This window comes from Triticum aestivum, chromosome 5D (assembly GCF_018294505.1).
Source record: "Triticum aestivum cultivar Chinese Spring chromosome 5D, IWGSC CS RefSeq v2.1, whole genome shotgun sequence".
Classification (NCBI taxonomy): Eukaryota; Viridiplantae; Streptophyta; class Magnoliopsida; order Poales; family Poaceae; genus Triticum; species Triticum aestivum.
In genome coordinates, this window is record NC_057808.1 from 371948885 (window position 1) to 371974599 (window position 25715).

Genomic DNA, 25715 nt, shown 5'->3' on the forward strand with positions numbered 1-25715 from the left:
CCTTTGCAGTAGAAGCACTTAGTCTCAGGCTTAGGACCAGACTTAGGCTTCTTCACTTGAGCAGCAACTTGCTTGCCGTTCTTCTTGAAGTTCCCCTTCTTCCCTTTGCCCTTTTCTTGAAACTAGTGGTCTCGTCAACCATCAACACTTGATATTTTTCTTGATTTCTACCTTCGTCGATTTCAGCATCACGAAGAGCTCGGGAATTACTTTCGTCATCCCTTGCATACTGTAGTTCATCACGAAGTTCTACTAACTTGGTGATGGTGACTAGAGAATTCTGTCAATCACTATCTTATCTGGAAGATTAACTTCACCTGATTCAAGCGATTGTAGTACCCAGACAATCTGAGCACATGCTCACTAGTTGAGCGATTCTCCTCCATCTTTTAGCTATAGAACTTGTTGGAGACTTCATATCTCTCAACTCGGGTATTTGCTTGAAATATTAACTTCAACTCCTGGAACATCTCATATGGTCCATGACGTTCAAAAACGTCTTTGAAGTCCCGATTCTAAGCCGTTTAAGCATGGTGCACTAAACTATCAAGTAGTCATCATATTGAGCTAGCCAAACGTTCATAACGTCTGCATCTGCTCCTGCAATAGGTCTGTCACCTAGCGGTGCATCAAGGACATAATTCTTCTGTGCAGCAATGAGGATAATCCTCAGATCACGGATCCAATCCGCATCTTTGCTACTAACATCTTTGAACATAATTTTTCTCTAGGAACATATCAAAAATAAACACAGGAAAGCAACAACGCAAGCTATTGATCTACAACATAATTTGCAAAATACTATCAGGACTAAGTTCATGATAAATTTAAGTTCAATTAATCATATTACTTTAAGAACTCCCACTTAGATAGACATCCCTCTAATCCTCTAAGTGATCACGTGATCCATATCAACTAAACCATGTCCGATCATCACGTGAGATGGAGTAGTTTCAATGGTGAACATCACTATGTTGATCATATCTACTATATGATTCACGCTCGACCTTTCGGTCTCCGTGTTCCGAGGCCATATCTGTTATATGCTAGGCTCGTCAAGTTTAACCTGAGTATTCCGCGTGTGCAACTGTTTTGCACCCGTTGTATTTGAACGTAGAGCCTATCACACCCGATCATCACGTGGTGTCTCAGCACGAAGAACTTTCGCAACGGTGCATACTCAGGGAGAACACTTATACTTTGATAATTTAGTGAAGGATCATCTTATAATGCTACTGTCAAACAAAGCAAGATAAGATGCATAAAGGATTAACATCACATGCAATCAATATAAGTGATATGATATGGCCATCATCATCTTGTGCTTGTGATCTCCATCTCCGAAACACCGTGCTTGTGATCTCCATCTCCGAAGCACCGTCATGATCACCATCGTCACCGGCGCGACACCTTGATCTCCATCGTAGCATCGTAGTCGTCTTGCCAACTTATTGCTTTTACGACTATCGCTACCGCTTAGTGATAAAGTAAAACTATTACATGGCGATTGCATCTCATACGATAAAGCGACAACCATATTGCTCCTGCCAGTTGCCGATAACTCGGTTACAAAACATGATCATCTCATACAACACATTATATCACATCATGTCTTGACCATATCACATCACAACATGCCATGCAAAAACAAGTTAGACGTCCTCTACTTTGTTGTTGCATGTTTTACGTGGCTGCTACGGGCTTAGCAAGAACCGTTCTTACCTGCGCATCAAAACCACAACGATAGTTTGTCAAGTTGGTGCTGTTTTAACCTTCGCAAGGACCGGGCGTAGCCACACTCGGTTCAACTAAAGTGAGAGAGACAGACACCCGCCGGTCACCTTTAAGCAACGAGTGCTCGCAACGGTGAAACCAGTCTCGCGTAAGCGTACGCGTAATGTCGGTCCGGGCCGCTTCATCTCACAATACCGCTGAACCAAAGTATGACATGCTGGTAAGCAGTATGACTTATATCGCCCACAACTCACTTGTGTTCTACTCGTGCATAGCATCAACGCATAAAACCAGGCTCGGATGCCACTGTTGGGGAACGTAGTAATTTCAAAAAAATTCCTACGCACACGCAAGATCATGGTGATGCATAACAACGAGAGGGGAGAGTGTTGTCCACGTACCCTCGTAGACCGACAGCGGAAGCGTTATCACAACGCGGTTGATGTAGTCGTACGTCTTCATGATCCGACCAATCAAGTACCGAACGTACGGCACCTCCGAGTTCTACACACGTTCAGCTCGATGACGTCCCTCGAACTCCGATCCAGCCGAGTGTTAAGGGAGAGTTTCGTCAGCACGACGGCGTGGTGACGATGATGATGTTCCACCGACGCAGGGCTTCGCCTAAGCTCCGCAATGGTATTATCGAGGTGTAATATGGTGGAGGGGGGCACCGCACACGGCTAAGAGATCTCAAGGATCAATTGTTGTGTCTCTGGGGTGCCCCCCTGCCCCCGTATATAAAGGAGCAAGGGGGAGGCAGCCGGCCAAGGGGAGAGGCGCGCCATAGGGGGGAGTCCTACTCCCACCGGGAGTAGGACTCCTCCTTTCCTTGTGGGAGTAGGAGAAGGGAAGGGGGAAGGAGAAAGAAGGAAGGGTGCGCCCCCCTTCCCTAGTCCAATTCGGACCAGATCATGGGGAGGGGTGCGGCCACCTTTTGAGGCCTTTCTCTCCTTTCCCGTATGGCCCATTAAGGCCCAATACGAATTCCCGTAACTCTCCGGTACTTCGAAAAATACCCGAATCACTCGGAACCTTTCCGAAGTCCGAATATAGTCGTCCAATATATCGATTTTTACGTCTCGACCATTTCGAGACTCCTAGTCATATCCCCGATCTCATCCGGGACTCCGAACTCCTTCGGTACATCAAAACTCAATAAAACTGTCATCGTAACGTTAAGCGTGCGGACCCTACGGGTTCGAGAACTATGTAGACATGACCGAGACACGTCTCCGGTCAATAACCAATAGCGGGACCTGGATGCCCATATTGGCTCCCACATATTCTACGAAGATCTTTATCGGTCAGACCGCATAACAACATACGTTGTTCCCTTTGTCACCGGTATGTTACTTGCCCGAGATTTGATCGTCGGTATCTCGATACCTAGTTCAATCTCGTTACCGGCAAGTCTCTTTACTCGTTCCGTAACACATCATCCCGCAACTAACTCATTAGTCACAATGCTTGCAAGGCTTATAGTGATGTGCATTACCGAGTGGGCCCAGAGATACCTCTCCGACAATTGGAGTGACAAATCCTAATCTCGAAATACGCCAACCCAACAAGTACCTTTGGAGACACCTGTAGAGCACCTTTATAATCACCCATTTACGTTGTGACGTTTGGTAGCACACAAAGTGTTCCTCCGGTAAACGGGAGTTGCATAATCTCATAGTCATAGGAACATGTATAAGTCATGAAGAAAGCAATAGCAACATACTAAACGATCGAGTGCTAAGCTAACGGAATGGGTCAAGTCAATCACGTCATTCTCCTAATGAGGTGATCTCGTTAATCAAATGACAACTTATGTCTATGGCTAGGAAACATAACCATCTTTGATTAACGAGCTAGTCAAGTAGAGGCATACTAGTGACACTCTATTTGTCTATGTATTCACACATGTATTATGTTTCCTGGTTAATACAATTCTAGCATGAATAATAAACATTTATCATGATATAAGGAAATATATAATACTTTATTATTGCCTTTAGGGCATATTTCCTTCACTTTCTTAGTGGAAATTGAAATTTAATATTGCCTTCTTTCATATCAATCACGACACCAATAATACGAGAAAACGGTCTACCAGGAATAATTGGACAAGACGGATTGCAATCAATATCAAGAAGAATAAAATCTATGGGCACATAATTCCTATTTGCAAGAATAAGAACATCATTAATTCTTCTCATAGGCTTTTTAATAGTAGAATCCGCCAAGTGCAAATTTAAAGAACATTCTTCAATATCGGTAGACCAAGCACATCACATAAAGATTTCAGAATTGTAGAAACACTAGCACCCAAGTCGCATAAAGCAAAACACTCATAATTTTTAATATTGACTTTGATAGTAGATTCCCATTCATCATGTAGTTTTCTAGTAATTGAAACTTCTAATTCCAACTTTTCTTCCAAAGCATCAACTATATGTTTACTAAAAGCTTTATTTTGTTCATAAGCATGGGGTGAATTCATCATGGATTGCAACAAATAAATACAATCAATTAAAGAGCAACTATCATAATTAAAGTCTTTGTAATCCAAAAGAGTGGGCACATCACTAGTTAAAGTCTTGACCTCTTCAAACCCACTTTTATCAATTTGTCAACAAGATTTTCACCCTCCGAATTATCGGGACGCCTTCTAGCTAAAGTTGACTCTTCTCCAGTCCCTTTATCATCAATTTTAATTTTACTAAACAAGGAATCAATAGAAGAAACACCAATCCTTTTAAGACCTTCATCACTTTTATGGAAGCAATCACTAGAAAACGCTTTTTCTAAAAATTCTCTTCTAGCTCTAAGCATAGCGGTTCTTTTCTTACTTTTATCCATAGAAACATAAAGAGTTTTAATTGATTCCTCAACCTTAGGCACAAAAATTTTCATCTTGAGATTTTCCACATAATGAGAAATTCTATCAACACTTCTAGACAAATCATCAATCTGATTCAACTTTTCTTCGATTGTAGCATTGAAAACTTTTTGAGTATTGATAAATTCTTTAATATTATTCTCAAGATCAGAGTTGTTCCTATTATTATTATAAGAAGGATTACCATAGTAATTACCATAATTATTAGAGGAATTACTAGGAAAAGGCCTAGGATTAAAATTACCTCTATAAGCTTTGTTATTGAATTATTTCGAGAGATAAAATTCACATCTATGGCATCACTATTTTTCTCAATCAAAGTAGACAAAGGCACATCATTAAAATCAATAGGAGCACTTTTATTAGCAACCAATTTCATAAGAGCATCACTCAAAGAAGAAATTTCTTCAACCGAATTAACTTTTTTACTAGTAGGAGCTCTTTCGGTATGCCATTGTGAATAATTTGCCATGATATTATCAAGCAATTTGGTGGCTTCACCCAAAGTAATTTCCATAAAAGTACCACCCGCGGCAGAATCTAAAAGATTACGAGAAACGAAATTCAACCCTGCATAAAAAATTTGTATGATTATCCAAAGATTTAACCCATGAGTTGGGCAATTCCTTAGCATCAATTTAATCCTTTCCCAAGATTGTGCAACATGCTCATGTTCGAGTTGCTTGAAATTCATGATTTGGGTTCTAACGGAAATATTTTTTGCGGGCAGAAAATACTTAGTAATGAAAGCATCCTAGCACTTATCCCAAGAACCGATACTATTGCGAGGCAAATAAGAAAACCAAATTTTTGCACGATCTCGCTAAGAAAACGGAAATAATTTTGACTTCACAACATCATTGTCCACATTTTTTTTGCATATCGCATAATTCCACGAATGTGTTAAGATGGGACGCGACATCCTCATTAGGAGTACCGGAAAATTGAACTTTCATAACAAGATTCAACAAAGCAGTATTAATATCACAGGACTCCGCACTAGTGGCAGGAGGAGCAATCGGAGTGCTAATAAAATCATTGTTGTTGGTATTGGAGAAATCACACAATTTGGTGTTCACTTGAGTCATTGTGACTACGCAACAAGATTGCACTCAAAAATAGATCTGACGAGAAAACGGCGAACAGAAAAGAGGGCGAATAAAACGACAAATTTTTGTGAAGTGGGGGAGAGAAAAACGAGAGGCAAATGGCAAAAAATGTAAATTGCAAGGAGATGATATTTGTGATTAGGAACCTGGTAGATGTTGATGATGTCTCCCCGGCAACGGCGCCAGAAATTCCTTTTGATGTCTGCTAGAACTATGTCGGTATTTCCCCAAAGAGGAAGGGATGATGCAGCACAGCAATGGTAGGTATTTCCCTCAGTGATGAGATCAAGGTTATCGAACCAGTAGGAGAACCACGCAACACTACGTGAACGGTACCTGCACACAAATAACAAATACTCGTAACCCGACATATTAAAGGGGTTCTCAATCCCTTTCGGGCAACGGCGCCAGAAATTGGCAAATGGACGTGAGAAAGTTGTAATAAATTGTTAGATGGATCGCCAAATAAAATAAAGTGCAGCAAGGTATTTTTGGTTTAATAGATCTGAAAATAAAAGAAAATGAAAATAGATCACAAAGGAAAATATAATAAAGAAGAGACCCGAGGGCCGTAGGTTTCACTAGTGGCTTCTCTCAAGAAAAATTGCAAACGGTGGGTGAACAAATTACTGTTGGGCAATTGATAGAACTTCAAATAATCATGACGATATCCAAGAAATGATAATTATATAGGCATCACGTCCAAGATTAGTAGACCGACTCCTGTCTGCATCTACTACTATTACTCCACACATCGACCGCTATCCAGCATGCATCTAGTGTATTAATTTCATGGAAAAATAGAGTAATGCAATAAGAACGATGACATGATGTAGACAAGATCTATTTATGTAGAAATAGACCCCATCTTGTTATCCTTAATGGCAACGATACATACGTGTCGGTTCCCCTTCTGTCACTGGGATCAAGCACCGTAAGATCAAACCCACCACAAAGCACCTCTTTCCATTGCAAGATAAATAGATCAAGTTGGCCAAACAAAACCCAAATATCGGAGAAGAAATACGAGACTATAAGAAATCATGCATATAAGAGATCAAAGAAGACTCAAATAACTTTCATGGATAAAAAGATAGATCTGATCATAAACTCAAAGTTCATCGGATCCCAACAAACACACCACAAAAAAGTTACATCATATGGATCTCCAAGAGACCATCGTATTGAGAATCAAAAGAGAGAGAGGAAGCCATCTAGCTACTAACTACGAACCCGTAGGTCTACAAAGAACTACTCACACATAATCGGAGAGGCACCACTAGGCATGATGAACCCCTCTGTGATGGTGTCTAGATTGGATCTATGGTTTCTGGAACTTGCGGCGGCTGGAATTGATTTTCGTCGACTCCCCTAGGGTTTCTGGAACATAGGGGTATTTATAGAGTAAAGAAGTGGTGCGGGAGGCCACCGAGGTGGGCACAACCCACCTGGGCATGCCTGGGGGCTCAGGCGCGCCCTGGTAGGTTGTGCCCCCCTCGGGGCACCCCCCAGGTTCTTCTCCGGTCCATTGGGTGTCTTCTGGTCCATACAAAATCCACAAAAAGTTTCGCTGCGTTTGGACTCCGTTTGATCTTGATTTCCTGCGATGTAAAAAACATGCAGAAAACAACAACTGGCATTGGGCACTATGTCAATAGGTTAGTACCAAAAATGATATAAAATGACTATAAAATGATTGTAAAACATCCAAAAATGATAATATAACAACATGGAACAATCAAAATTATAGATACGTTGGAGGCGTATCAGTCGTCTACTTCGAATCTTGATTGGAGAATGTCTTGGAGAATTTCTCACGACTGGGGTACAACCTAGCTGGGGGAATCGTCACGATTCATCAACAGACTACTCTGCTCATCGTTGATATCATCGTTACATGTCATCTTCATAGTGCTCCTAGGTCTGATCATGTTCCATAATTTGTTTCTTGTGCAACATGTTCCCTACAATGGTAGCTGGTGGACTTCGTGTGGTAGGGGGTATGTCCCGGGCAAAAGCTCTGTCCGATGGTGTCGGTGCCAGTGACGACGACACTCTTGAGCGTCGCTCCCCTTCTTAGAGGTGTCATTGTGGGCTGGCCTCCTCCACCATGGGCTCTGGATGGAAACCCTTGATTTGGCATGCTGGACCGGGCGATGGCTGCAATGTGGCATTGTTCCCTCCTTGGAGGCCCCGTCCATTGAGCAAGGCCCCTCTCTATCGACTATCAAGATTGTGGTTCATGGGTGGTAGCCTTTTCTCTTTGTGGCGACAGTTGTGTGGTCTTGGTGGTGGTGCTCTCAATGGAAGCTAGGTTCGGCGGGGTGGCTATGTTCGAAGGCCTCCCTTCGGGTCATGGTGTTTGTTTCCATCCAGGCTCTAGTGAGAGCATCCCTTGTTGAACGATGTGACACCCTTCGAGTTGGGACGAGGGAGCGGGAGGATCGTCTTGACGATGGAACTGGAAGGCGCTCAAGTGCCGGAAAACCAAGTGATGTTGATGGCATGACCTTTGTTGACGTCTAGTATTCTTCTCGAGTTTGCCTCGTCTGTTGCTTCAGTCCTCCGATCACATATGAGGGCTCTGATGACTCCAAGCAGTGCTCAACTCTTTCTTGTTATCTCCTTGGGTCATCTTGGTTCTTTGTTACTCCACCTGAGCACCCTTCTATCTTGTCATATTGTCTTTTATTTATGTTGTGGTGTTGTGTTGTTCTGTTTGTTGTAAGTACTTCACTAATTTAAAGTCGGGCGATAGCCTTTTTCTAAGAAAACACGCGTTCACAAAGTTTGGTTGCTAATGTGAAGTAAGGGCTCCCTACAACCAGAATATGAATGACAACCCCACGTCAAGGTTATACGTGTTACACTTATAACATACAACACGAATTGTAAAACACGTAATAAGTCAAAAAATGGGATCCTATTTCATAGGAGGCGCACAACAAAGAAGGGGCGGAAGATTAAGACCATGTTCTTTTTACCGTTTTAGGAAAGTCCAATGCCTTGCCACTTTGGCATATTTCCTTATTAGCAACTTTCAGAAATGTGTGTCTATAACTTAAAGAAACGACTTTCGAAATTTTAAACTTCTAGAAATTTTCCTTACGAACTTGTAGGATCTTTTATAGTTTGAAAATTTCCACAAAAACGGAATTTCAATCTTTTTGAATTTTCAGAAATTCAAACTTTTAGAATACTCAGCTTTCAAGAACTTTCATAAATAAAAATTTGAATCCCCCAAATTTTGGATGTTTATTTTCTAGGAACTTCACAAAAAAAGGAAAATGAACAAATGCCACGGGCCCTGAGGTAGGTCCCGAAGGTAATCTTCCAACGCGTGCACTTTGTCCGTGCGGCCCTCCTCGTGCCTGCCTGGACATGCAACACGTGCATGGGGTCCTCCACAGCACGCAGCGCCCCAACAAGGCGCCTTCTCTCGCTCGTGGTCAACTGCGGATGCGTCAGTTTTCAGTCAAAGATATATTCGACTAACATACAATCTCATGCACACTAGTGATCTCAATGTAATCCAAATCTTTGGTATGAAATCAAAGGTACATATTCAATTTTGCCACAAACAATTGTGCTAATTGAAGCCCAAAAATAGTCTTTGTAGCAGTCAGAAGGAAAGCTAACCTAAGCATATGATCATTGATATAACATAGTCATCGGAACATGAGAGAGCATGCATACAAGACAACGGTACAAGTAAACTAGACGAACAAAGGAGGGGCAGGAGATTCAGACCATGTTTTTATTTACCATTTTAGGAAAGTCCAATGCCTCGCAACTTTAGCATATTTACTTATTAGCAACTTTCAGAAATGTGTGTCTACAACTTAAAAAAAAATCTGACTTTCGAAATTTTGAACTTCTAGAAATTTTCCGTACAAACTTGTAGGATCTTTTATAGTTTTGAGATTTTCCACAAAAATGGAATTTCAATCTATATGAATTTTCAGAAATTCAAACTTTTAGAATACTCAACTTTCAAGAACTTTCATAAATTATGAAAATTTGAACCCCCCCAATTTTGGATGTTCATTTTTTAGGAACTTCACAAAAAATGGAAAATGAACAAATGCCACGGGCCCTAAGGTTGCCCCCCCCCCCCCCCCCCCCCCGGCCTCACTAGGCGCGTGTCCCGAAGGTAATCTTCCAATGAGTGCACTTTGTTTGTGCGGCCCTCCTCGTGCCTGTCTGGACATGCAGAGTCAATTGCAAGAAACCACCACATTTGCGGCTAGGTTTGCAGGAAACCACCAACCCGTTAATCCGTTGAAGAAAACACCGGAAAATTTGTTAAGTCGTTGCAAAAAGTACTGATTGGATGATTTGGCCCGTTTGATCACTTTCTGACAAGTGGGGCCGGATTGTAAGGAGCTTAACTGGCAAAAAATTAGCACACACACCCCTAGATATTTACAGAAAAGGCAATCAGGCCCCCGGTGTGGACAACCTCGGCGCACTGGCCTTGCCGTCCAGTACGCACGGCGACGCCCACTTCGGCGTAGGAGACGGCCACGGCCGCGGCAGAAGACGAGGAGGCGGCTGGGGTGCGCGCATTTCCGAGGCGTTGGCCTGCCGGTGCGGCAGCGACGGTGGCGGTCGGGTCAGCGACATGGAGCACGCGTCGGGAGCCGAAGCAGAGGAGCAGCACCCTCCTCCTCCGATGTGGTGAAGGGCGGGGTTGGAGGGGGGAGGCGACAAGATGAGTCCACCTGCTCGACTTCCCGTCGCCCTCATCCACGAAGGAGGACGAGCTCGATCCAGAGGCCCCTCCAGCGCTTGTGCAGCTGCGGCGTCCACACGAGGCGGAGCCGCTTGAGGGTCCTGGCCGGCTCCTCCCCGTTGCTTCCGCTGGAGCCGGCGGCCGACGACGCGCCACCGTTCATCTCCTGGGCGCCCCTGTGCGTCGGGATGTCGAAGGCAGTGGCGAGATCGCGGGGGGGGGGGGGGGGTGGGCGACTGCACGGCAAGAGCTCGCCCGGCGCCGACAGGTCCTCTTCGAAGCGCGCAAACCAGCTGGGCCCCTCCTTCTCCCTCATCCTCCCGGCCTGGAGCAGAGCGGCGGCGGATGGAAGCAGCGCGGCGGCGGCGCGTTGTGGATAGGGCGTTGGTGTTCCACCGGGGAAGATCTGATTGCTTATGTTTTTTAGATCTAGGGGTGTATGTGCTAATTTTTTGCTAAGTCAATTTCTTACAATCCGACCCCACTTGTCAGAAAGTGATGAAACGGGCTAAATCACCCGATCAGTGCTTTTTGCAACGACTTAACAAATTTTCCGGTGTTTTCTGCAACGGATTAACGAGTTGGTGGTTTTCTACAAACCTAGCCGCAAATGTGGTGGTTTCTTGCAATTGACTCGGACATGCAACACGTGCATGGGGTCTTCCACAGCACGCGGCACCCCAACAAGGCGCCTTCTCTCGCTCGTGGTCAACTGCAGATGTGTCGGTTTTCAGCCAAAGATTTATTCGACTAACATACAATCTCATGCACACTAGTGAACTCAATGCAATCCAAATCTTTGGTATGGAATCAAAGTACATATTCAATTTTGCCACAAACAATTGTGTTAACTGAAGCCCAAAAATAGTCTTTGTAGCAGTCAGAGATCAGGCTGAAGCATCGACGGCGTTGGCGAACCATGGTCGCCTGAGCGCGGTGGTGGCCGACAACCTCTTGTCGATGTTGCACGAGAGGAGCCCCTTGAGGACTTCGAAGCCTTCTTTGGAGAGGAGGTCCTCTGGGAAGTGTTGACGGAGCTTGTTGCGGGAAATGACTTGCGGCGGCGTCACCAGCTTCCCGGCGAGCGGCAATGACTCGTAGGCCGGCCAGATCGTGAACAATGGCACGCCGAGAACGCGGAAGATGGCGAGGAGCTGTTGGGCGTCGTCGTCCCCGTCGAAGAGCGGCTTCCCGGAGAGGAGCTCGGCCATGACGCAGCCGAGGGACCACATGTCAACCGTGGCGTCGTAGTCGGTCTTGCCGAGGAGCATCTCCGGTGCCATGTATCGGCGTGTGCCGTGCTGGCCGTACGGAGCAGGCTCTGCCATGGACACCGCGAGCCCTAGGTCGCAGATCTTGACGTTGCTGATGCCGTCCGCGCCGACGAGTATGTTCCCCGGCTTGATGTCGCGGTGGATGATGCGGAGCCCGTGCATGTGCTTGGCGGCGCCGAGGAGCTGCTCCATGATGCAGCGGACGTCGCCCTCGGGGAACGGCCGGCCTTGCCGGTGCTCGTGGAGGACGTCGTGCAGGCTGGGCCCGACGCACTCCATCACGACGGAGAGCTTCCGGGCGAAGGGGTCGAGCGAGAGCGCCCGGAGCTCGACGATGGCGCGGTGGCGGTGGCACGCCGCGAGGAACGCCGCCTCGCGCAGCGTACGGGCGTCGGCGCAGCCGCAGGTGACGCCGGCGCCCTCGTGCGCGCAGGGGAGTGGCTTCTTGACGGCGACGGTCCAGCCGTTGGTGAGGTGGCGCGCCTCCACGACGCCGCCGAAGCCGCCCTCGCCGAGCGCGCGCGTCTCCTGGTAGTCGGTGGAGGTCCAGTAGCGCGCCCTGTTGCAGAAGGTGAGCCTCGGGGCGCCGCCGCTCATGTCCACCTTGAAGTCGGGGTGGTCGCCGGGGAAGACGCGCTTGATGGCCATCGGGAACGGAGGAGGAGGTCGAAAGGGAAACAGGAGAGGATCGCATTGTGGTTGTGGCGGCCGTACGTATATATAGAAGTTGGGATGCTCAGCGTCAGCGAGACGTGCTCGAGTGGTCCCTGGACTCGAGGACGAGGTCAACGCGCTGCTCGTGGCTCTGGCTTGGGCGAGACTGCGACGGGAGATTGTACGTACGCGTTCGGATTCCTAGCCGGAGACGAAGTGGAAACGGGAGGGAAAAAAGGAACTGCCTACGGGTCGCTTGCCCGATTTCGTTTTGGGCACCGATAGGCGCCCGGCGCGCCGGCACAAAAGTTTCGGCCATACGCATCTCAGCCGTTGGATGCGAGCTGCGTAGCCGTTAGATCCGCTCAAAAATAGCGTGCTCGCCCCCAGCGTCTTCTTCCCCCTGCTCGGGTGCGCGGCGCCGCGTCTCCTATCTTCTCCGGTGGCCGTCCTCGTCGCCGGTCCCTATCCCTCGTCGGCCTGTCCCCACCGGTGGCCGTCCTCGTCACCGATCTCCATCCTCGCCGGTCGTCCTCGTCGCGGGTCCCCACCTTTGCCGGCCGTTCTCGTCACCACCTCGACCAGTGCAACAGCAGCACCTACGGTTGCAACTCTCAGCGGCGATGGGTGTAGCTCCAGTCATAGCTCCGCCGCCGCCCCTCGCCATTGATGCTCCCTGCACGGAATTGCGTCGACGACGGCCAGCCAGCCAGTCACCGTCGTTGAAGTGGACGTAGCAAAAAACATCACCAGCCGTAGCAAAAAAAAAAGACAGCGGATGCAGCAAAATCGTTGTCGCCGTCGTCACGAGGTCGCAGCTTCGCTTGATGGATGTAGCAAAAAACTTCGCCGTTAGTAGCAAAATCTAACTACAGTTGAATCTTTATTATCAACTATTGAAGCTTTTTTCTGGCCGGTTGAAGCTTTTCATTATGGTAGTGGCCGGTTTCAGGATTTGTTGTCATTGTTTGAAGCTTTTTGCCGCATCATTGCGGCTTCCCAGAACACCGGTTGCAACATCAGGGGTTTGTCCCCCTTGAAGCATTTCGTCGTTGCCCCCCCCCCCCCCCGATGGAGGTTGTCGCCCATGGCCGAGGTCGCCGACGCGGTTGCAGCTCGCCGTGTAGCCGGTGCCAGCAAAATCCAAGGCCGGTTGCAACAAAAAATGATGCTCTGGGGAAGCGGGGGTGCGAGATGGAGCACAGGAGGTGCGGGACGACGCGTGGTTGTGAGGGTGGCCGCAGTCGGCGAAGGCGCGGGGGTGGTGGAACCTGCAAGGCGGCGACGGTCCGCGGCCATGGGATGGCCTGCGGCAGGATGCGTGCGGCCGTGGGACGACCTGCGGCAGCATGTGCCCAACGCGCGATTCGGTTGGATCGAGTGCCTCGCGTGCGTCCGGCAGAAAGTTCGGCCGACGTGCCGGGTATAAACGTTTCCCTTTCGGTTTTGCTGCATAGTACTCTTCATTATTTTCCTGCCCGGAGAGTGGTTTATCTACGGTGATGCACAGATTATCTATGCATGGATCCAACGTCTGTGGTTCCTTTGAGATTCATGTTATTTTATTTCTTGTTGTTACAATTTATCTCGTTTCAGAATGTTTTGTTCTTTTTTTTTCATTTCAATTTGTATCATCGTGTTTCATTATGTGCCAATATAAAAATGCTCCTATTTTGGACCAGTTTTAATATACAACAATGAGACATTAATACACACTTTGGAACAAGAAGAAAAGGTAAATGTAACGCTTTGAAACAGGACAAATTCTGAAAATGGTCAAAAAAACGGAGCATGAGTCTCAAAGCAACCATAGAGGATGGATCCGTGCATGATAGAATTGCTTTTCTTCCCCATCTGCTACTGTTCATCTTCTTCCCGCCCTGTCAATCCATCTCGAATCTATAGGCCTAACCGCTGGCCATCGTCAACCACGGGACCTCAATCCTCCCGCAACCTCTGGACCGAGCTATCATGACACATTTTCGCATCCAACGCAGTCCCACAATGTTTCGACGACGCGTCCAGCTGTCCATTTTCCCGCAAACCAGAAACAAATTGGGGTGGGGGCTTTGCGAGAGTCCAGACCACGGCCACGTAGGACTCCGAGAACCCCAACCCACTCAAATCTCCCTCCCAGTCCACTTTTCTTCCATTTTGCCCCTGCTCCCCCTTGCTTTCATCTGCATCCTCCGTCGTTGTACCTCTCTGGCCGCTGCCCAGGCATCCTGGAACATCTACAGCCCCCACCCACGCGCCTGCCCGCAGTCCACCAGAATCCCTCCGCAGCCAGGTACCATCTGCCCCCCTCCCGATGACGTCCATGGCAGACACCACCTCCCGTAGGTCTTCCGTCAAATGTCATTGAGCTTTTTTCGTAGAACTTCTTGTTGTTTTCTGGAGTAAGCATGATGGCGGGGTAACCGGTGATTGAGGATGAGTTGTTGTGTGATGCGTGGTTTGTTGTATTTGTGGACTTTATAGGCATGAACAAGGGCTCGGCCTTTTGGCAAAACGTGCATACTTCGTTTCATGAGAAAAAAATACTCCGCGCCCTACGACATGCACGTCATCCATGAACGTAATGCAAAGTCACTAACGTATTGGTGGTACACCATCTCCAACGTTGTCATGAAGTTTTGCGATGTGATTGCACGAGTGGAGACAATGTGACCACTGGGCTCGTCAACCCATAAGTTTTGCTTTCTTGTTGTTCTAGATGTTGGTCAATTTTATCGATTCACTCAATTTTGCAACTGGATAATCATCAGATTGTATAGCCCGGACGCATTGTCGCCCTGTACTACAAGGCTGAAGGCAAGCTATTTACGCTCATACTTGTGAGGCGAAGCTCAAGAGGAACTACGGGTGGAATGACATGTGTCAGTTTTGACTCTAGTATCGCTGAATTCAAAATCAATGAATTCTTGTTGAACATCCTGAACTAGTGTTATACTAAGGACATTTGCATTTTTTTGATGAATTATGCTATTTTCTATAATTATTTTGAGTGCTATGGAATTAGAAGAAAAAAATACAGATAATTCGGGGCATGGTTAGATGGCCGGCTCCCGCATCAGTGTCCACGGGCCGGTCAATTTTCCCAACAATGTAAGTCGCAATGTTACAGTGAAGACCTCCAAACATTGATATATTCGCATGAGAAGTATTTGCCGCTTTACAGCAGAGCATTCGGCGGAGAAGCATTCGTTCAGCTTCTCTGTCAATGAATCGCAACTAGCTACAGCCTACAGGAGGTCCCTGAGAGTTGTGGTGGAAGATGTCCTGGCAGTCTTCTTCTTCCCCTGGAGAAAAACAGGTCAAAAGCGTACATTAATCTGAACTCCTGTATTGCTCAGGAGAAACTACTAACTATCTGTCGAGCTAAGCTTACTCTGCCCGGCTGCCTGCTGCGTACCTGGCGGTGGTTTCTTCTGCCCGGGGTGCCGACCTGGATGGGCCGGCCGTGCTCGTCGTACAGCACGAGCCCGCTGAACCGCGGCAGCTCGCACCGCATACCCATCAGTATCCTCCTCTGCCACACCGGCCGGCCCGGCGTCATGGCTGCCGAGGCCGGCGTACTCGGTGCCGCCGGCGCCCCGCCCATGGGCGTCATGGCCGGCGAGGGCGGCGTCGGCGTCACCGGGGCCGTTGGTGGCGTCCAGCGCGTCCCTGGCGGGGCCCCTCGGCCCGCCGCCGCCGTCGTCTTGCGCGTGAGCAACGGCGCATCCGGCTCGACCCCGTGCCCTGGCGGGGCACCTCGGCCCGCCGCCGTCGTCTCACGCGTGCGCAACGCCGCGTCCGGCTCGACCCCGACGGTCCCGGTGCCCGCGCAAGGCAGCCGGGGCATCCGAGCGCGGGCGATCATCCAGTCCAGCGCGTCGGTGCCTTGTCGCCAGCACCCCCCGCGTCCTCCACTCTCCTCCCTGCCATGTCTCCGGAGCTGTGTTCGACCGGAGTCCTGCACCCGGACCACCAGCGCCTCTGGGTTCGCCGGCCGGCGGTCGCCTCTGACGACGAACAGCGCCTCCGCCGTGCCGCGCCTCGGCTCGGGGTACCGCCTCTCCGTCCTCCGCTGCAGCATCGACGCGCAGAGCCCCATGGCCTCGGGTAGCTTTGGACGAGGAGGTCAGACGGATCAGGATGTGCTTGTTTGATACTGCTCCTGCTAATGTGCATTGGTTTCTTTATCATGGGTGGCGAGCAAGCTAGAGCGGGATGGAGTGAGCTGGGTTGGGAAGTAAAAGGAAGGATGGTTTAACAATCTTCTTTTTTCTTCCTTGCATCGGAGTGATATCTCCCGCGCGATGCTAAGGAATAATCCTGGGTTTCGGTCGATAGAATTGCTTCGTCGACGGGGGTAAGACAAGAATTGCTTGTTGCTTGCGAAATAAGTGATCTGTGTTTAGCGTGGTCGGTCGGGTTTTTTTTCGCGGTGGCTGTCCATTAACTCCGATCAAGGGACTCTCAAGATATATATAGGTACGGAGCCACAAGCAATAGGTTCACGATGTATTTGGCTTCACATTGACGTACTACTAAAGCATATGTCTCATTAGTTATTTATGTATATGAACTGTCATGCTAATGAAATGTGTCAAAAGGAAAACTTGCATGATGGAACAAAGGTACGTACAAGCTTGAAACAAATGTATCAATAGGTACGTACTAAAGTATATGTTTCACTAGTTATTTATACATTGACGTACTACTAAAGTATATGTTTCATTAGTTATTTAGCATTGCTAGCTATGCATCAATAGGTACGTGAAAGCTTGAAACAAATGTTCCACTATATATATTTTTTGAAACAAAGGTGCGTACAAGCTTGAAACAAGTCACCATGTTCATGGTGTCGTCTTCGGGTTCAGAAGACCCATCATGAAGATGGTACATGGAACATTGTCGTCCTTGTTGCAGAAAAAAGTCTGACTTGGTCGTAGATGGTATATTCATATCTTGTAATGGCCTCGATGTTTTGTATCAACTTCAATATAAAAAATGATTGTGCACATTGATGCGTAGATCAAGGTTTCAATCTCCTTTCTAGGAAAGAAAGTTCATATTGGTGTCGTTACCGCAACCGATTTTTTTGTTCCTATACATGAGTATATACAATTTTTAAAATACTTGGTTGTATTTCTAGTGCTATATAATTGGTGCCCATTAAACACTACTTTCTATGTTTGACAATGTTCAGGTTGAAATTCTCATAGGGGTGAGTACTCATGCATGTATATTAGCGTCTACATTTTTTTTAAAGTTAACCAATCAATAGGTCGGGTGAGTAGGGATGACAATGTTATCCATGGGCCCAGGTATTCACGAATATCCAACCCGTTGGGCAAAGGTTTCACGAGTGGATGTTTTACACATGGATCTTCGCTACTCATGCGGGTCCATACCCTGTTCTATTTTATCAATTGCTGATATCCATCGGGTATGAGTATGGACCACATTTGTGACCCATGGGTGTTTCATGCATAAACGGACTTGTGGGTATCAGTATGGATCTGCTTTAACTCTACCCATCCAAACCCATTCCATTACCATCCATCCAGAGTGAGTGGGCAAATTTTGCACACATTTGCGTTCATGTTTCGTGCCAGTCCAAACTGGTACCAATCCAGACAATAGGCGAAAATCATGGCATAATCAGTAGACTAGTTTTGTTTGTCAGACACTCGCTTGCAATCTTGCTACATAATTAACAACCAGACTTCTATCCAGATTTATGCGGAAGGAAAGCTGGATTGGAGAATTGATGGCGTGAAAGTGCTTAGAGCGTCTGCAATCAGACCCCTCCCCCCTAAATGCCCGGGCGGACAACCTACACATCACCCGGGCCAAATTTAGCCACCCAACTAGACCCCTCAAATGCAGCCCAAACATCAGGGTTGTCATCCGCCTTCCGTACCCATCTCATATGTGGGGCGAATATGGGCAGGTCCAGACGCGTCCAAACTCGGCGGCCATGTAGGATCCAGCCCATCTGACCCCACTAAAACACCAACACAAGATCCTAGCCACTAGGACGCGGCAGCACGGCCTCGCAGCACTGATGGCCGCCTACTTGCAACACGACATCGTCGCTGGAGGCACATCATCGTAATACGATGGCTTCATCTCATGCAGCATGATGTCGCTGCACCGGCCGCCACCCCTTGGAGCCCCTTCGCACGACCATGGTCTCCCTCGCCGGATATGTGTGTCCTCTTGCAGCATCATGCGGCGAGTGGGCTACCTACCTGCAGATAGAAAGGGAGAATAGGAGGAGAGGCTCGAGGAGATGCACCTCGCCGAAGGTGTGGGGCAGAGACATGAGAGATATGTGGGAGGGGATCTCACAAGGAAGAAGACCCGTTCGGGCCAGAAGTTTCACGACTAATGGATAAGGGATAAGGTTGAGGGAGTGTGGCGTGTGGGTCAAACTGGGACACGGTGTTGGGCTACGGGCTCTAGCGATGGCTGGAAGGGGTTGGAGCACACTGCACGATCGTGCGAATCTAATGTTAACTTAGGCGGCCGATGGACCGACTGCATGCAGCCGGCTGAAACAAATTGTTTTCCTTGGAACACGCTTCATATTCAGAGTAAAAACTCATGTTTTGACCTTTACTGGTTGGGTCCAGTACCGATAAACTTGCATCGTCATTTTGGTGAAGGCGTTGTCTCCTTTCTAACATGATGACCATCAGTGGTTGACGTGGCAAGAGTGGCGCGAAGGCATTTATTCTTTTTTAAAGGCGATGTTGTAGAAAAAAATCAATTTAGTTGCATATGTTAAATTCATATCTTATAGTGGCATAGTAAGAGCATCCCCAACAAGTGATGTAAAAACATGCCGGTGATGAATAAACAATCAATTGGGGCACTTCGACGCAAAAACTACGCTCTAACAGGTGAAAACGCCCCCGTTGTTGCATATTTGCAGCGCCGCAACGGCTGCCAAGAAATTCCCATGCCCACATGCGCACCTACAGCCGCCTGTAGCCCGTGTCATCGATTCCGGCCAATCCACGCTGAAACCACCACCCAGCCGACACCCAAATCCAGCCTCCCCATTGCCCGTCGTTGCCTGATCCACGACCCACCTCCCCAACCTATTGGTTTCGTCCACCGCCGCTCAGGTTGCCCCTGGTTTCGTCGGTCACAACTCGGCTCGGCCGCTTGGGGGGCGGCAACGCTGCATCAAGGGAGATGTCATGGCGCACGGGATGAGTTGAACTTCCCCGACATGGCCTCGGTCGAGGAGGCGCAAACCCTCGAGATGCACATTGTCTCCAGCGAATAGGAGAAAGCACACTGCCGTGTCGGTGGGAGGGATAGGGTTCACATGGATTAGCTTGCCAAGGCCAATCCACACCTTGTTGAGGCGGAGCTTTGATTCTTTGCTTGAGAAGGACAAGGCAAAGCGGAATGAGTATGAAGAGGAGATGTTTCGTATTATCTCCAATGATGTCGACGAGATATCCGACAGGTTCGAGAAGGAAGCGTGCTACATACCCGAGGAGGAGGAGGAGGAGGAGGACCTGAGGCCGTCTACTGGCAACGACCACAAGGCAGGACCCTCTGACAGACCACCAGGGGTGATGAACCTCGACGACGAGGAACTCATTGAGTTCTGTAGGCGTCATGATTTTTGATGATCTACTGTTCCAGTATGTCCGCATTGATGTAAATTTTCTCTCTGCTACTCTATGTAGATTTTTTACGTCACCAAACGTTTCATCACCTGTTAGAGATGCTCTAGATTGCCTGTGTTCTGTACCTTTGTTTGTTAATTTCTTGCCTCGTTTGCTTGCATCAAGTCCAGAAACCATACATGACAACGATGCAGATGCCAATAGTTTGGTCCTCTTGGGAAAAAAAATCCAACTCCAGCGTCGCTCCCCAAAGCGCCACCCCGTCCTCCCCTACCCCTGCCACAGCCTCCACGTGGTGGTGCTGCCGTAGCCCGTGTCCAATCAAATGCCAGCGATGGCAGTGAAGGCGCGCTCGTGCCTATAGGGTGTGTTTGGTAGGGTGCATGAGGGCAAAAGTTCCCAATCCGACCCACTTTTGCTTGTTTGGTAGGGTGTATGGGCTCACCTGAGCTATGTCCATCTCATGGATAAAAGGGCCCTCAACCATGCTCATCTCATGCACCCCAAACAGGGTGCATGAAGGCAGCCATGCTGGCCCTGACCCTCGTCCCCACCCACCAGATCACGTTCAGATATGTTTATATTTACAAAAAATGTTCAAATTTCGAAAAAATGTTCAAATTTTGAAAAAGTTCAGAATTTCGATTTTTTAAAAAGTTTGAAATTTCAAAATTGTTTACATTTTCAAAAAATTGTTCTGAATTTCAAAATTTGTTTGAATTTTTAATAAATGTTTTAAAAGTTTCAAAAATGTTCGGAATTTAGAAAAATAAATATTTTTGAATTTTGAAAAAAAACCATAATTTCAAAAAAAAATCAAATATTGTTTAAATTTTCGAAAGTTCAGAATTTCAAATATTTTCAAATTTTCAAAATATGTTTAGAATTTCAAATATTGTTTAAATTTGTTTTCATTTTGTTTCAATTTTGTTCATCATTCAAAAAATTAGAATTTGAAATTGTTCAGCATGTCTAAACACATGCAGGCTGCCAAACAAAGTCTCAGCTCAGCATGTCTCAGCGCATACATCGCCGCCAAACAACAGCAACTGCATGGACTCAGCATGTTTACATTGAGCATGTATGAGAGGAGAACAACTAGGCTAGGTCCATACATGCTACCAAACACGCCCATAGTGCAGAGCACGCGAGACTCTCCTCAATCAAGCGACCGAAAAACGTTGCAACGATAGCGAAGTCTCAAGCAATTCAAATTTCAAACTCGTCAACACAGAGTCCACAAGGCTGGCGTCCGCGCAAAATCCGGCACCCTTTCGCCGAGCCCACAGCTCACCGCCATGTGGGTCCCGCCACCCCCTCGGCCGCAGGCCACCCCCTTCGACGCCCTCGCCGGAGCGGTCTGATTGCAACTTCGGGTTCGGAGGTGGACCCGAGTCCACGCGCTTTACTCTGCTCTCCTCGCACGAGCGCAAGCGCACAGCGACCGCTCTGCTCTCGACGCTGTGGGAAGAGAGAGAGAGAGAGAGAGAGGGAGAATGCGGCGGCCACGGCGAGCGGGGAAGCCCGGGGGCGGCGGCGGGTGCGGGGGGAAGGCGGCGCCGGGGGCCGAGGCCGCGGCGGGAGCCGAGGATGCTGAAGGGGGCCCCGTGATCGCCGTCGGCGGGGAGGGCGACGCGTCGGTGCTAGGGATTCCGGTGGCCAGGGACGGCGGCGGGGAGAAGGCGCCGCCGGGGACGGCTGTCGCCCTTGCCCTGAAAAGCGCCGAGGGGGTGCCGGTGATCGCCGTCGTCAGTGATGCGGAGCCGGCGGTGCTAGGGATTCCGGTGGCCGCGGCGGCTGGGGGCGGAGGCGGCGGGGAGAAGGCGCCACTGGTGGCGGAGGTCGCGGTGGCCGTGAAGAGCGCTGAGGGGGCGCCGGTGATCGCCGTCGACGGGAAGGATGAGGCCCCAGTGCAAGGGGATCCGGCGGCCGGCCCCGCCGCTGATCGGAAGGGCGGTGCGCCGGCGGCGAAAGGAGTGGCGGAGAAGGATGACGAGGGGGTGAGGTGGCTCAAGTACTACTCGTCGATGCACAGCATACTCGTCGTCGGGGACGGGGATTTCTCCTTCTCGCTGGCGCTCGCCACCGCGTTCGGCTCCGGCCAGCACATCGTCGCCACGTCCCTCGACTCCTACGGTTCGATCCATTCCATACCCTCTTTGCTGCTCCTAATATAGGAGTATATAGGACCAGATATGTGTGCTCTGTGCTCTACTAGTAGTACTAATTTGGATGATGCTGCTACTACATTTTTGGCATTTCCTGCTTTGGACATGGGGAATAAATGGGGCCATGGGGGTGTACGGTACACACAAGAATACCATGGGCCTTGGACAATTTGGTATCTTATGCTGGTTAAAAAGGATTTGATGCACTTTACTGGGTTAGGAACTTAGGATCAAGTTATCATAAACTGGCTTCACATTCTGTGACAAAGGAACTAATCCTGCATACTATAAATTGAGCTGGTAGTAATTTTTCTCGAGCTGTATGGAGAAGACAAGGTGCTATACATATATACATTCAAACATGATTGATCTTGGTAAGGATTGTATGTGATCTGGATGAAACTAATCATGAAGAAGTTCCAACTCCAACCGTGTGTTGTACTGTCTTTTATTGCTAGGAATTGTGTGTCATGGAAACATCACATCCATTCGTGTATTGGGAATCGCTGTTGCTATTTCAAGTTTTTATTTTTCTTCATATTGTATCGATTATGAACTGAACAGGTTAAGTGTGTGTACTAAATCTTGTTGGCTAGTTTATTTTACCCTGAGATTCCCTGTTTTGCCGTTCAGCGCTGTTTAGAGTAACCTGTTGTTTTGATATGGTTGCACCTTGTAGCCTATCCACACCATTATTTTTCCTTTTGTCACTCTGTTGTGTCAACGATTACTCAACTCAACGAAATGTGACAAAATGCCCTTGGAGCAGGAAAATGGAAATGAATGAGTGAGAAATTAACTCAGTGAACATACTATATTAGGGCATCAGGGTAGCTCAGAAAAATGTCTTGATTTCATTCCATGTAACAACCACTCTTGTTTTTTCTTCTTCTTCTAAATATTTCGTATTTAATTCGTTTTTACTTTATAGATTTCTTATTTGCTCCACTCCTAAACCTACATTAATCTCAGAGAGATATTGTTGTTCCGTGATCACTTTTCGATGAACTTATCTGTTTGGTCTGCATATCTTGTTCGCAATCTTCTCGTGCAGACGCTTTAAAGAGGAAGTATGGCAACGCTGAGGCAAATATAACAGAGCTGAAAAGGTTGGACTGTACAGTTTTGCATGGTGTTGATGCAAAACTGATGAAGCTTTACCCTTCTCTGAAGATGAGACGGTTCGACCGGATCGTCCTTAATTTTCCTCATGCTGGGTTCAACGGAAAAGAGGATAACCCGCTAGTCATCAAGTATGTGCACTAATCTTTGGTTAATTCATGGATTACAAAATTGCTATCTTTTTACATATTGGCTGGTTGCATCATAATTGGTCTTAGTGACTTTCTTTGGTTTAATTTGATTTAGTATTCATGGGGCTGCATCTGGGTATGAGGAGTTTCATTGTTGGTGGTTTCATTTAGAAAATTTATGCATAGGTGCATGTGTCATTGGATGGAATCTATAGGAATTTTTATTTTATTTTAGTTATGGCCAATGAGGACTCTGTCACGTTGCACAGTCTCGTTGGTTGAAATGCGCTGTTTTTTATGGTTGCAGTAAGAATTGATAGCATTTCAGATATATTGCACATGCCATAGCTATGTATTCTCTGTATTCAAGATGACATTTATCTTATCATGAAGGCAGAAATATCTCCATGTACCAAATGCAAGAAAAGTAAACTAGAATGTTTTCATTCGATTCCTGAACCTTAATGTAAATCTTATACATCACTCTGTTTGCTAGTTCCTTCTCTGTATCTACTACTACCTCCGTTTTTGTAGATATAAGACGTTTTTGTAGGCTACAAAAACGTCGTATATTTTGATACGGAGGTAATAGTACTTACGAATACAAGGCATTCGAACTGTGACATCAAACTGTTTTTGTAACTTGTAAGCAGAAGTTTCTATACATATGAAGTGTGAAGTAAGATTGGTTTGTTTATCCGTAAGCAGCTTAATGTTTGTCTGCTAATGGTCGTTAACTGATGGTTTCTTATTTAGTTTAGTTAACCCAAGAACCTTCTCAAAATCTTTTTTTTAACATACTTTTGGATTGTTGGTTTCTTAGCTAACTTCTAATTAACATGTTGCTTTGACCTGTAGCTTGCATAAGCAGCTGGTAAATGGATTTTTTGCCAATGCACAACACTTGCTTCGGCCCTTTGGTGAAATCCACCTTAGCCACAAGACAGGATATCCTTACGACGCATGGGATATCGAGCAACTAGCCAATGAGTTTTGTCTTATTATGTTTGCTAAAGATATTTTCTGCAAAGAGGAGTACCCTGGTTATAACCAAAAGAGAGGAGATGGTGCAAAGTGCGATCAATCTTTTGCTCTAGGTCCTTGCTACACTTTTAAGTTCTGCATTGGAGACGTAAAGAAACTGAAGAAAGCGCATGGAAACGTTGGTTCAATCTCATCCCTTGGAGGCAGCAAATTCTATCCTGGCATCATGGCAACTGACACGAGGCCATTTGATCTGCGTCCACTTGCTCCAGCATGGCCTCGGCCACACTTTCCTCCAGCCAACAGAGTTGACATGCCAATCATGTTTGATCCTTACCCCTTTGGAGGTCCTCCAATGGAACGTCCAGGTTTGCCACTCAACGTATATGGCCCAGAGAGAGCTCCTTACTTTCATCACCAGGACATGATCCAGCCACTGTGCAGAGGGCCACCGCTGCATGTTTTGCCCAACCAAGGCAGCTTTCATCCACCAATGGACATGATCCAGCCACTGTGCAGAGGGCCACCGCTGCATGTTTTGCCCAACCAAGGTGGCTTTCATCCACCAATGAGGAGCCTTGAGCGTCCGGATCAGCCTTGGCACCAAGAGAGGCCTCCAGTTGTGCCACCATGGAGAAGCGACTACTACTACTCAGGAGAGTACCAGAGGAGTCTGCAGCGGGAGTATGAGATTGAGAGGCAACTGATGCCTGGAGGAGCCAGCCTGGGTTACTCTGATTTCCTCGAGAATCGCTACAGGGAGTCGGATCAGAGGCGGGGGAGGTTGGAAATGCTGATTCAGTTCTACGGTGGACGGTGAAGGATCGTTTTTGGAGGCTGTGTCTCTGCTACAAGGGTATCACTAGAGCAGAGAAACTCTGTCCTTGCAAGATGATGATGCAACGTTTCGACATGAGGTGTTTTGTACAGTTAGGGCCATTTTGCGTGGCGAACACCGACCACGAGTCCAGAACAGCACAAGTACTGCTGTTTTCTACTACTATCTACTACGTAGTCTAAACGAATACCCCTATAGACAGCAAAGCCTCATTTTGCAATGGAGCTGTCTTTAGGGGCTCAAAACTGTCCACGGTTATCTCGGTTTATCGACGGTAAGCTTGAACTTGGGGTATGTAATTGGCATCACTTTTGCTTCAGGTCTTACTTGTAAGACTTTCCTAATCTATTACTGCCCCCTTATATGCAAGAGAAACACTACCTCTGTTCCTAAATATTTATGAACAGAGGGTGTACTAGTTATGACTAGTGTGCTG

At 47.4% G+C, this 25715-nt stretch overlaps 3 protein-coding genes across 3 annotated transcripts; 1 reads left to right on the plus strand and 2 right to left on the minus strand.

Moving 5' to 3' along the window:
* Positions 1-11331: 11331 nt before the first annotated feature.
* On the minus strand, positions 11332-12417 carry LOC123124971 (putative cyclin-dependent kinase F-2). The gene has a single exon (XM_044545515.1). It carries the CDS (start codon positions 12385-12387, stop codon positions 11353-11355), a length of 1035 nt encoding a protein of 344 aa, XP_044401450.1. The 5' UTR covers positions 12388-12417; the 3' UTR covers positions 11332-11352.
* Positions 12418-15411: 2994 nt separating this feature from the next.
* On the minus strand, positions 15412-16573 carry LOC123124973 (mitogen-activated protein kinase kinase kinase 11). The gene is made up of 2 exons (XM_044545516.1): positions 15809-16573; positions 15412-15695 (listed from the first exon to the last, which is right to left on the minus strand). Exons 1-2 carry the CDS (start codon positions 16490-16492, stop codon positions 15639-15641), a joined length of 741 nt encoding a protein of 246 aa, XP_044401451.1. The 5' UTR covers positions 16493-16573; the 3' UTR covers positions 15412-15638.
* A 4697-nt stretch (positions 16574-21270) lies between these two features.
* LOC123121855 (uncharacterized) lies at positions 21271-25620 on the plus strand. Its single transcript, XM_044541933.1, has 3 exons — positions 21271-22172; positions 23259-23457; positions 24316-25620. The coding sequence occupies exons 1-3, from the start codon at positions 21533-21535 to the stop codon at positions 25259-25261; spliced, it is 1785 nt and encodes a 594-aa protein (XP_044397868.1). The 5' UTR covers positions 21271-21532; the 3' UTR covers positions 25262-25620.
* The last annotated feature ends 95 nt before the right edge of the window (positions 25621-25715 follow it).